Source organism: Gavialis gangeticus, unplaced genomic scaffold (assembly GCF_001723915.1).
Source record: "Gavialis gangeticus isolate Ggan-Ray unplaced genomic scaffold, GavGan_comp1, whole genome shotgun sequence".
Taxonomy (NCBI): domain Eukaryota; kingdom Metazoa; phylum Chordata; order Crocodylia; family Gavialidae; genus Gavialis; species Gavialis gangeticus.
The window spans coordinates 41,110,790-41,123,014 of NW_017729028.1; the positions used below are offsets into that span (position 1 = coordinate 41,110,790).

General features: G+C 47.2%; 1 protein-coding gene across 1 annotated transcript in view; it reads right to left on the minus strand.

Annotated features, from left to right (window-relative positions):
• The window catches only part of LOC109300087 (protein eva-1 homolog C-like), a gene marked incomplete at its 5' end in the record, with an annotated part of 311,854 nt that extends 299,861 nt beyond the window's left edge, over nucleotides 1-11,993 (minus strand). Inside the window, one exon of the mRNA XM_019520695.1 lies at nucleotides 11,779-11,993. Coding sequence (XP_019376240.1) covers nucleotides 11,779-11,993 — 215 coding nt within the window. The remainder of the gene's footprint in view (nucleotides 1-11,778) is intronic.
• Between the last annotated feature and the right edge of the window lie 232 nt (nucleotides 11,994-12,225).

A 12,225-nucleotide genomic window follows, 5' to 3' on the forward strand; every position in this document is an offset into this window, starting at 1 on the left:
CACGCACAGAGACACAGCGCAGTGCTCCCAACCCGGTCCAATCCAACCCAGCCCTCTGCATCTGCATGGCTGCATGGGACAGCCAGGCAGCAGCGCCCTGCAGGTAAGTGTAATAGGGGCTGGGGTGGGGTGGGGCTGTCTCCGTGTGATTGAGAGTGGGGGAAGTCCTGTGAAGGCAAAGTGAGAGAGTAGAGTGTGTGCACCTGTGCCTATGTGTGCTTGTGTCTGTGCATGTGTGTGCGTACATTCAGCTGTAGTTGGGGCAGGGAGCAGGGAGAAGAGGTGGGCATGAGCTCTCCCAGCCCAGCGGGGTCCACCCAGCCTCTTCTCCCAGCACTAGGAGGGGAAGGGGCCCCTCTCCCCACCATGCAGCCCAACTCCCATGTGGGGAGGGGGGCCTCCAATTTTGTGTTTGCCCATGGCCCCAGTACACCTTCATCGGCCTCTGGCAGGCTGTGACTGTGGACTACAAATCCCAGAGGCACATGGAAGCAGGAAGAGGAAGTGATGAGCAACCCTGCAGGTTCCTGCTGCTGTAAGTCTGGACTGCAAATCCCAGAAATCTCAGGAGCAGCAGGAAGAGGAAGTGAACAAATAGCCAGAAAGCCCTGCTCTAGCACCTCCCATCTTCTGACCTGAGCCATTGCAGGCATGTGGCTACATTTTCTGAATAAAAAGTAAATGTCTGTTCACTTCTGTTTCAATTTAATCTGTGCATCTTAGACCTGCAAAGACTGAACTGATTCAGCCTCAGGCTTTTTGACTGTCTGTACCTAGCCATAACCTTACTGGACACTAGAAGCCATGAACTGAACACAGACAATGGTTTTATGGCTAATTACAGTGTACCTGCAATCTCTGCTAATCTCTGCTCTCCACAGGTTATAATGACCGTTTCCCTTTTTGAAAGGTCTTACTCTTCCACTAATTAAGTTATCCTTTGTAGTGCACTTCTCTTGTTTTTAAGTTCCTACATTACAGCCTGTCTTCCATCCCTGTTGGCACACTGCTTTCATTTACATACGCAGTTCTACACAGACCATTTTTCTATCTGTTTTTCAGTTCAAGCTGCCTCTGCTTCTTTCTCAGCCCTGAAGAAGGACATCTTGTGCCCTACCGCTTGTCTAACACCTCTTCTGATTATACAGTTGGTCCTATAAAAGATATCACAAAAAAATCCATTGCTTGCCATGTATTTCATTGACCACCATGGCTACAAAACAGCACTCCAACCCAAAGACACACATTTTCCTGCCCACGCATGAAACAGCACAGAAGGCCCACACTAAATGAGCATCCAAGTTGCATTTTGCAGAGACACAGCAATCAAAGGAATTAGATGCATGACTGAATTTGAGAGATGTGCATTCAACATGAAGACTCGGATATAAGTTTTACCATATGATATGAGTTTTACCATTGGTAGGGTATGATATGAGTTTTACCATTGGTATGATGATAAGTGGTATGATGACACCATTGGTATAATGGTAAACTTGGATATAAGTTTTATCATTGGTAGGGTAAAAATACCCTTTAACAAAATATAAGTAAGCCACCTCATGCCAAATGCAGGCTGGGAAAACCCACGGGAAATCCTGCTGAAATCAACAGTTATGCATTGCTGCACCAATATTTGCACTGGCCCAGCGTTAACTCAGACTAGGTCAGGATTTTTTCAGCGACAAGGAACAAAGAACAACCAAGAAAGCTTTAGTTTGTGTGTCACTTACTTCATGTGGCTTCTTCCAAAACTGAGTCCCAAGACCTTCCTATATGTTGCAGAATTTGTTGCGTCTTATATTATATGCTACTGTAACCTCATCAGAAATGAAAGCATATTGAGTTTTCATTCTGGCAAGAGTCTGAGATTCAGAACAAAACTGGCAAATAATCCTGAACAACATACATAAGAAAACCTCAGGCATTCACAAAGAATCCCTCAGTTCTTGGTGTGAATCACAGAGTCAGCTGATTTTTGCAGCAGTGGTGGGCAAGCAGAATGAAGTCCAGGTTGGAGAAGGAGCGCAAAGTGTTATCTCTGTGGCTTAGACCCGTGGTGCCCATCTGTGGCAGCATCGAGCAGCTGCTCCAGTCTGTGTTATGCTGATGGAGCTTTCTATGGTACCAATGCACCCTTGTTATTGTTATTAATTATGTATATTGTGGTGCAAGCCCCAGGCCTGGATTTGGAATTGTGCAAGGTGTTGTACACACCAAAAAAAGCCAACCTCTGCCCCAAGGAACCTGAAGTCTAATTAAACTACATGGTATTGCAAGTTCATTCTAGGTTGTCTCATGAGGCCATTCAATAGCACACACAGCATAAGCATATAACAGTGCAACAAGCATGGCCTTAGAGCAAGATGAAGGCTGAACAAATCCCAAGACATCAATTCAAGTGACAAAATTTCCAGCAAGTTTAAACCTGGCAGGTAGAAACTGAACTGAGAAAACATCCGTGATAAATATTAAGTAATTATCCAATGCTTATATTAAACCTGCATTACTGAGTAGGGCATTCACTAACCACGTGAGTTATGTCCCAGCTCTGAATGGAGAAATACCGATGCGGAAGGTATATCTAGGAGTCACAGGATTAAAGAAAGAGAATGCTTAAAATGCACGGAACAATGAAATCGCTGACAATGAAGCATTATGCTGTCAAAAGTCTCCCGCGGGAGATGATGGAAACCCCATCAGCTAGAATATTCAAATCTAGATGGAAAAAAAAACATTAAATGCATGTGCCCTTGGGAACTGGCCTGTTCCAGCAGGGTGGTGGACTAGGTCAGTCAGTACTGCCTCCAACTTCTATTGTACTGCCTCTAACTTCTATTGCACTAAGGTATGCAAGCAGATAGCTCTGAATTGCATTTTAGTCAAAGCTGAAAATGTCAAGAACAAGGCAAGTTAGAGATTAAACACCTAGATATTATCTCTGCATCTGCAGAGAGGTGGCAACAAAGTCTATTATAACTTTCACATCAACTTTCATTTGCCTGCTATATGCATTGCAGGGAACTATATTCACATTCCCAGCACAACGCAGCCTTTCTGCTGTATATATGCCAACCCAGATCAATTCTTTGACTTTAGACTAAGTTTGGAAAAGTATCGCAGCATTTTCAGAGCATACACTCACAGGCAACCACTAGCAACACACGCCTAGCCCCTACTGCACTGCTGCTTTTCAAGCTGTCGTGTGTCAAAAATCACCAATATTTTCAGCCTTCTCAGACTGACACTGCACTTTTCCTCTGGTAGTATTTGAATGCATAACATAATGAGAGGCAGCAGGGCCTGGGAACACCAGATCTGGCTTCTACACCCAGCTCTGCCACTGACCAGTTGCATGGTCTTTGGGCAAGTCTTTTCCCCTCTCACCCCTTGCCCTCCTTGTGTATTCACCCTATGGAAGAGCTCTGTGGACCATCTCTTGCTACGTTTACATCACAACTAGCCACGCTAAGTTCCTCATCTCTGCTGAGTCCTTACAGTGCAACTGCAACATATATAAAATATATTATATGCTCATTGCTCTGCAGGATGAAGTCAGCAGGGAAAGTGATGCAACAGTCAAAGTCCTTGGCCCTCCTGAAAAGGTGGATCCAGTGACTTGTGAATGCTTTTCACTCCGTTTCACGCTTTTATCCTCAACGTTGAGAACGTTGCAGGAAAACAAGATCTTTCAGGGAAAAGCTACTCACTTCCACTCCCCACCAATTTGCAGGGATCAACAGCTGCCCCACGGTTCATAAGCTGAAAAGCTTATTTGACCTTCCCATCAGCTCGCCATTGCTTCATATTATAGAAACCTCACTGGCAAAGCTGAAAGAGTCAGAAAATCCCACGGTTAAACTGCAAGGAATCCGCTCTCTGTTGCCCAACTGCCTCTCACTCTGGTAGAAAACAGGGGGATACGATGACAGAGAAGGTGTCAGATCTCTCACCTAAAGGATAAAAGGAAATACCACATCAGCAGCCTTAGTGACCCATGTCAGTGATGGCTGACCAACCCGCGGCGAAGGAACGGCTAATGGCTCTAAGGAAAGAAGCCTGATTCAGCTCAAGAGGATTTTACAAACAACCCACAGGGTTTTCTTTACAGGGAAATAAGTCAAAAGGCTGAATTTTGCCCTTGGAAGTTCAGGTCTAGGCTGGCTTCATTAGGAGCTACACATGTATATCAGACAGCTTAATGTAGTTTGCGATCTATTTGACAAACGTCTAGAAGCAGATATACAGCAGATAAAGACTTCTCCGGTGTCTTTTTTATTTTCCTAATAAATACGCTTTGATTCTGGTTTTTGTCACCTTGTTAATATGAAGATAACAGCCTGCCACAAGAGATAATCTATGTATCTGATAACAAGCAGTGTCACACACTTGAGACTGTGGTACTTTCTTCCAGACACTGGAGTCATGTTTAGTGTTGAAAATTAACCACATCGAAAATGCTGATTCAGAAATTAAGAGTCACAGCAAGCTTTTTAAATATAACAAGAACGCCACATCATTTCAGACTTCTTACACTGATCCTTCTAGCTCCGTACCTCACTTTAAATGCAAGGTCAAAATCGCATGCTTTTAGCTCAGTTGATATTTTATAGGGATGCTAATATATGGACTTACTTATTTCTCATCAGGCTACAAAACCAATAATAGTTACACTTTTTCTCCATGCACTGGTGCAGAGATTACACGTGTCTGTATGTGTGTGTGCATGCACGTACATGCGTGCAGAGATATTGTACATAATTATTACACACACACAAAATAACTGCACAGGAGTCCAGTTTCGGCCCCAATCCCAAATGAAAAGTTACACGCACATTTATTTTCCTGCCTAGAATTGTCCTCCCATGGCCAAAATCAGTGGTTTTCCACATATAAAGGAACGTCTTGTTATTAGTCACCACAAGCAGCCAAAGGCCTCAATTGTAAATTGAGGTCTCTGCCTCAAAGGGTTTGCAATTTACCCTGTCAATACTGTATCATGGGAATTTGCATGGACAAAGCAAGATTGTAATTCTCTAACACAGGCAAAGCCATCCAGTAGCTGTGCTGTGTATCAAATTACCAGCAACACTGTCCCCAAGGTGACAACTTTGGTCCAAATCCAGCTCCAACATTAGACGTGGAAGCAGCAGTTAGCCAGTTAGCTTTGCAGCGTAAGTGGTAGTTCAGGCCACTCAAGCAGATTTGTAGACCCTAATCCTCCAAAAAGGTGCAAGCTGCAAAATAGTTATGACAGTGGATGGAGGAGAAAGTAAACCTGTCTACCATTAACCTAACAGTCTGCTAGTTAGGGCATTTACTCAAAAAGTGGAACACCAAGTTCTAGGCTCTGCTCACCCAGAGCCTGTATCAGAGATAGGTAATTATTTGGGCTGAAGGGCCACTTAATGAGTTCTGATGAGCTGTTGCAGGCCAGGGAGCAGACGGGGGGCAGGGAGATACTTATTGATCCTATCCATCCCACTGACCATGGCTGTGAGCCTAAGGAGGGAGGGCTGTGCTCTGTGCTGCTCTGCTGCAGCCAAGGCCAGGCTGGGCCACACAGCACACAAGCTCCTCTGCTCCCCCGGCATCCACCCTCCGCATCCATCCGAGCAGCTTCATGCTGGCATTGTGCAGTCCTGGCACCGCAGCTGCTGGCATCCTGGCCCACATGGGACAAGACACAACACAGTGCGCAAAGTAGTTGTCCTGCCCACCCATTCACCACAATGAACTGGTGCCACCATGCCACACCAGGAAAGTTGGGGGCACCTCCTAGCAGCGCCACAGTGGCTCATCGTGGTGGGGAGGCAGGATGGCTACCCAACATGCTGCATCATGCCCGTCCCATGCATGCTCAGCTGCCAGCAGCTGTGTTGCCAGAACTGTGCAGATGCAGTGCTAATGGGAAGCCAGGGAGGGGGGTAATGGATGTGGTGGGAGGGAGGGCACATGGAGGAGTCTGCATGCCATGCACCGCGTGGCCCAGCCCAGCCCCAGCTGCAGCAAAGCACAGCAGCACAGGGTGCAGCCTGCCATCCTCAGGATCCTGGCAGCACCCATCAGGCTGGGTAGGATCAACTGGTAGGCCAGATACAGCCCACAGGCCATATTTTGCCCACCCCTGCTATATCTCCTGTTTCACAAAATGACCCCCTAACCACCACGGTAGATGCCCAGCATTGTCAACAGTTCCCTTTTCTTGCATCTGGCCAACCAAACAGCCAAGAGGGGAAGATAGGTGGGACCAGAGGGAGGACCATGCTAAGAGATGGGCACTGCCCTGAAAAGGAGTGGGGACCGTGGGCTCTGCCCTCTGCCCTCAATGATGTTTCTGCATTTCACATTTAACAGCCATTGGATTAAATGGACAGAAAGAAGTGGGAGAGCCTCTGCCCTGCTGGGGCAGAGGCAAGGGAAATGTATTATTTGCTGAAAAATAACGTGGACTGGCTCATCCCCACTCAAGCTATAATCGAGTTCAGGTTGGATGGCCTAATAGTCTCAGCTGAAAAAGATATCTCCAAGCATATACTTACAAAGCAGAAGTGGCGCACCTGTTTTTGCCAACAGCCTTTTTGCTAGGGGTCTCAGCCAAGATATGAGACACCTCGATTCAATTCTACCCCCTGCCTGAAGGTGACTCGGACCCTTATTTCCTACCACCCTGAAAAACACCCTGGCCACCATACAAGAGGGGTGGATATGAGCCCTCCCCCCATTAAAGCTGGAATCCTAAATATTTTCTGGACCAACGAAAATGAGACTGTATATCCCAGTGGTTAGGGCATGGACCTGGTTGGTAACACACCAGGGTTTCAGTCCCTGCTCTAGTGAGTATGCAAGCGTGCGATGTGAAACAGAGCACCTTTGACAAGAAAGACTGAGAAGGGCTCCTGCCAGAAAATCCTTCTGGGCATTAAGGAAGAGATGCTGTGTGCATTCATTCTTTGGCATCCATCATCATAGCTTTGATATGCACTCCTGGCTCATGCTGGGACTCTGGTTTATAATGGCCTTGTCAGAAATAATCAGTGCAGGACTCTAAAGCAGAACTGCGGAAGGGAGAGAGCACAGGGCCGGGATGGTGCGCTGGTACAATTAATGTGCTCTGCTTGTCCCAAATCTAATATGGCCAAAGTTCGCTCTAACTTGGAATGAATGGGTGGGTATTTCTCCCCACTTCTTTATGTGAACTTGGTCAAAGAGGCTTCCAGAAAATGGCAAAAGCTGCTCCAGGATTTACTTTAGCTGCTATCACAAGGTATCTCACACTACCAATTCTAAGATCCCCAGAACCCAAACATGAGGGCTGGATGTCTAAAAAAAGTGCCTTAAGTATGAAGACAGGCAAGCAGCATCTGATTTTCCACACACCTTTAATCTGTTCTTTTGATCTCCAGTCATTCAGGTTGTCCCAATGGCTAATTAGAGACCCAGTCCCTTTGAAACCAAAATCCCCATATGAATGGCCTTTTATTGCTTGGCTTCCAAAGTCTTGACACGTTTGGATATCTCACGTCGAATCTGACTTTTACTGTTTTCGAATAACAGAAATCTATAGCTCCAGGTCACTGACTTAATGTTCCAGACATGCATTCCCAGGTGGCGTACATTTTGTTTCAAATGAAAACAAGTGCCGATAGCAAGAGATTCTGGCACTTGACCCCAAGAATCAAGGCCCAAGGCCTGGATTAGCAGTGGTAAATGCAGTGTAATCAACCTCAGCTTTTCCCTTTTAAACACACAAAAAAAGCCTTCCAGATTGGACATTAGCTGGGGTGGGGAGGCCTTTAAACAGGAATTAAGTGCAACTCATTAATCAAAAAAAAAGGGGGGATGTGCTTGCACTGAAGGATATTAATAACCCCTGAAGCCTACTCCTGCAGAAAGAGAAACCAATTTCTACAGTCTGGGCTTGATTAGATACAGTGATTTATGTGCTTGATGGTGAAGGATTCTGGCTCAGCTTTTTTTAATTGCTGTCAATCACATTGCACACACAATGACTCTAGCTATCCACAGCTGAGTTTGAAACACACACACACACACACACACATGCCCCTTCTGTTTCTTGGGGGCTGTTGAAAGGCAGCAATGGACAGGAGTGGTTAGAAGTCACTAGTGCACCAAGTGAGAAGGGAAGTGCCCTCCCGGGTGCGGGGCAGCATGGAAGGCCGTATAAAGACTAGCTCCAGAGAAATACTGAGAGGATTGGGAAGAGTACAGGCAGGAAGATACTGCTGTTGCCTCCGTGACTCTTGCATGCGAGCAACTCACAATCTACAGTCTGGGAAGTCGAGGGACATTACCCTGCTTTTTCAGGTGGGGAGGTGGTTTTAGCCTGCTTTGAGGCTCAAAGAGACTTAAAGACTCACCCAAGGTCACGTGGGAAATCTGTGGCAGAATGGAGAACTCGGTATGGGTCTCCCAAGTCTCAGATAAGTGCCCTACCCAAACCAGGATGAATAAGAGTGGTTAACTCTTTGTCACTTTGTAAACTCATTCTACATGGGATCCAAAGGAACAGCTCAGTGCCATTCACAGACCCACACGGCCAAACCGACTGAAGCTCATAGCACTCATTCTTCTAAATGGGAAGGTTTTTTCTTCTCTCAGAGGCAGCAAGCCTCATGCCAAAAGCAAAGGGGCTAATTTAACCAGCAGGATGGACCAAGCACAGCCAAGAAGGTCGTCATCAAACTATTCCTGAGCGCAAAATTATGGCATGGAAAAAACAAGCATTACATCTCCCTTCTCCCCAAGCTGTTCCAGATGCTGGAGAGGCTTCTTATGTGTGCTGATTACCTGAAAGGGAAAGGGGTAGCCGCTTGTGCGGCCACGATGCCTGCAGATGAAGCTTATCAAGTGAATTGTAAAAGGCAGAGTTCAGCCATAAATAAAAGGAGTAACAGATGGTCAACCAGCCAAAAATCTCTGCCCTTATTCTCTGAATCTGCCCCTCCTTCACAGTGTGTCTTCTGCTTGTCCCTCCTATAACAAATGTTCATGATCCTATCTGGGAGTGCCTCCCCTTTCAGATGGTGGACACTCTCTTACTGTAAATTCTGGAAAGAGGCTTTCAGTCCCTTGATATGCTGCAATGGTGTTACAAGGGCAACTGCAAATCTGTCAGCGCGGGGGTTACTCAAAGGGCAAACATTGCCCCAGTGCTGTTTTCTTGACTGTAGACCACTGATATTTGGAAGCAGAATGCACTTGGATCAACTTCTTTTAAAAGGTAGCGTGAATTCCTCTAAAAGTGCGTGGAGTCAAATTCCTCTAAAAGTGCGTGGAGTCACATAAGTGAGCAGCTGTACAGGGAATATGGGTGCTGGCCAAATCACAACAAAATAGTTCCCTTGACCCCCTGGTTCATTAGTCTTACAAGTCTCTAGTTCTCCTATCACATTTCCTACTAGTTACTCTTGATTTACAGCGGTAGACATACAGGGGGTTTAAACACACCAAAAAAAGTTGACATCTCTGCCTAAAATGTTCCCAGTCTGAAAACCAGTCTTGGAAAGACTCAATGCACTTGCTTAGTCTTGTGTCCTGGAGTCATCCTCATGGACCTCAGTAACAGGAGTCAATGATTCTGTAACAAAGGTACCTCGCAAACAGTTTCTTGAGATGTAGAAGTCACATATGATTCGAGGAAGCTACAGACTGTCTGTGTCATTTAGATAAAATGAACAAAGACAATAACCGGAGTTACCCAAATTCAAGACAACTTTTAATTTAAAATGACACCCCCCACACGTATATTCTACACATGGAAAATTATAATTTTGTCCTAATTTTCCATGTATAGAATCTAATTAGTGGAAGGTTGTCCTAAATGTGTGTCCCTCACTGCTGTGCCAGGGAAAGCAGCAGCAGGGAGGAAAGGGGCCACATCCTTGCCTCTTGCTCCTCTGCCCCTTGTCCCCCTGTGCCTGCCCTCTATCATGCACCCCCTGCCATGTGCTTCCCTGAGACTTGCCTGGGGACAAGGGGGAAGGGGAAGGCAGAAGGAGACAGGCATAGGCCAGAGGCAGATTGGGGCAAACAAAATTGGAGGCCCCCCCCTCCCCACCATGGCAGCTGGACTCCTGCAGGGGGAGAGGCCCCTTCCCCTCCTGATGCTGCTGCTGCCAAGGGTAGGATGGGCCTCCGTGCCATGTGGGGGAAGGTGGATGGACCCCGCATGGGCTGGGGTGGGGGAGCATATGCCCGCCTCTCCTCCCCCCACCACAAGCAGAGCAGAGCCCAGAAGGGTGAGGGTGGAAGCAAGCTGCCTGCTGATGGCTCAGGGCTCTCCCTCCCCACCCCTGCGCCCCCTGGACCAAGTGCCTATAGCTCCATCCCGCTCCCTGCCCAGCCCCAAGTCTCGTGCACCTTCCTGGCTGGGCACTGCCCCCAGCCCCTGCCCCACACCCTGCCTCACCATGGGGACCTTGATTTGCCCCCCCATTCCACTTCCTTCCCCCATGCCCCTTCCCCCCATTAGACTTACCTGCAGGGATCTGGCTGCCTGGCTGTGCTCTGGCCACGTGCAGCCATGCACATGCACAGGGGTGGTGCTGGGAGGGCAGCTTGGGGGGCTATTGCCACCCCAAAATTCACCTGAAGCCCCCATATCCACCCCACTCAGCATCACTGCTGCCCACCTGCCCTGATCCTGCCCACAACCTGCAGAGGTGCAGCGCTTCCAGCTGAGCCAGCACCCCCACCAGAAAGAGACTGGTGCCACCCCTTCATCTGCTGGCAGCCCCAAGCAGGATCCCTTGCAGGCTGGAATACTACCTGTCTGCAAAGGGAAACCTGCCATTTCCCAAGGGAACCCAGGCATCTGAGGGCCCCTGGGGCCGGGGCTCACTGATCTGTGCATTAATCCACCTATGGCAGGCACAAAGGGGCACATTCCCCCCCCACACCCTGCTGTCTCCCCTGCACTCCCCTTAGTCGTGTGCTCCCTCCCCTGTCAAATGCACCATTCCAGCCTGAGGCAGGCAGTGACTCAGGTCCAGCTTCAGCCCTGAGCCCAGGGCCAAATCCAGAACTGAACCACCACGAGCTGGTACTTGAATCCCAGATAAGTCTTCCCACCTACTCACCCACCCCCTCTGCCCCCATGCTGATTGGAGGAAAAACCTTGTCTTCGATTTAAATAAATACAGTAACTATCATCACACAGGACATGACAAGTTTAGCATTGTCAAATATTTGAATGTACTATAAGCATATGCATTAATGGCGTCCTTATGATGGAATGATCTATGACTATTTACATTGGCTGCAAATCTGACTGTCTGAGTACAAGAGAAAAAAGTCAAGCCAAACATCCTATCCAGCTTTTACACTACTAATTTAAAAGTGCCATCATCCCCCAAAAAATATGTTTCTGAGGTATGCAATCCCTACTGAATCACCACAGCAGGTATGTTTTTATTGTAAAACTACTCTTTGGAGTGATTCAATTAGTGGGAAGTCCTTCTCAACACAGTTACAATGGAGTTTGGCCTTGCAGTATATTTCAGTTTTGGCCAAATTCCGGGAGCACTAGACCAAGGCTCTAGCAAAGTTCAAGAACATGCCAAGAAAACATAATTAATTCCTGTCTATGCAGCAAGGACATCCCATATATTCTCAGCGTAAGTTGACCAATGCTACCCAACATTGTTGTCTTTAAGGGCACTGATCTGAGTGGCATCACTAACAAAATAACTGCTATGGGGCCTGAGAAAGGTGAAGCCTGGAAGAGACATGCATTCACTTTAACCCACACAATACCTGAAGGGAGGTGCCAGAAGAACAGGTAACATCTTCCTTAATTAAAGTGGCGTAGGACTGTGGGTATCGGGAGGGACACATCTGATGACTTGGTACAATGCGGCCATAAAAGGAAGACTGGATGCTGATGGTGGTTCTGTGCGGGCATCTCAGGGAGACGTATTCTCCGTCACAGGCATGGGCAGTGTAATTCTTTAGCATTCGTGATATATAACCTGCCAGAAAGACAACAAGAACCATCATCACTAAAAGGAAATGAGTTAATGGCAGCTTGGTATGCAGCTAATTAACTCTCGCCACACTCCTCTGAAATAGATTATACCCCGTTTCACAGATGGGCAACGGTCAGAAAGGGTTAATCGAGTCTGCTGGAGAGTTGTAACGAAAATGCTGTGGCATGCTGCAGCGTCACATGCATTTAGTGTCCTGCGTTTCCAAATGGCTGTG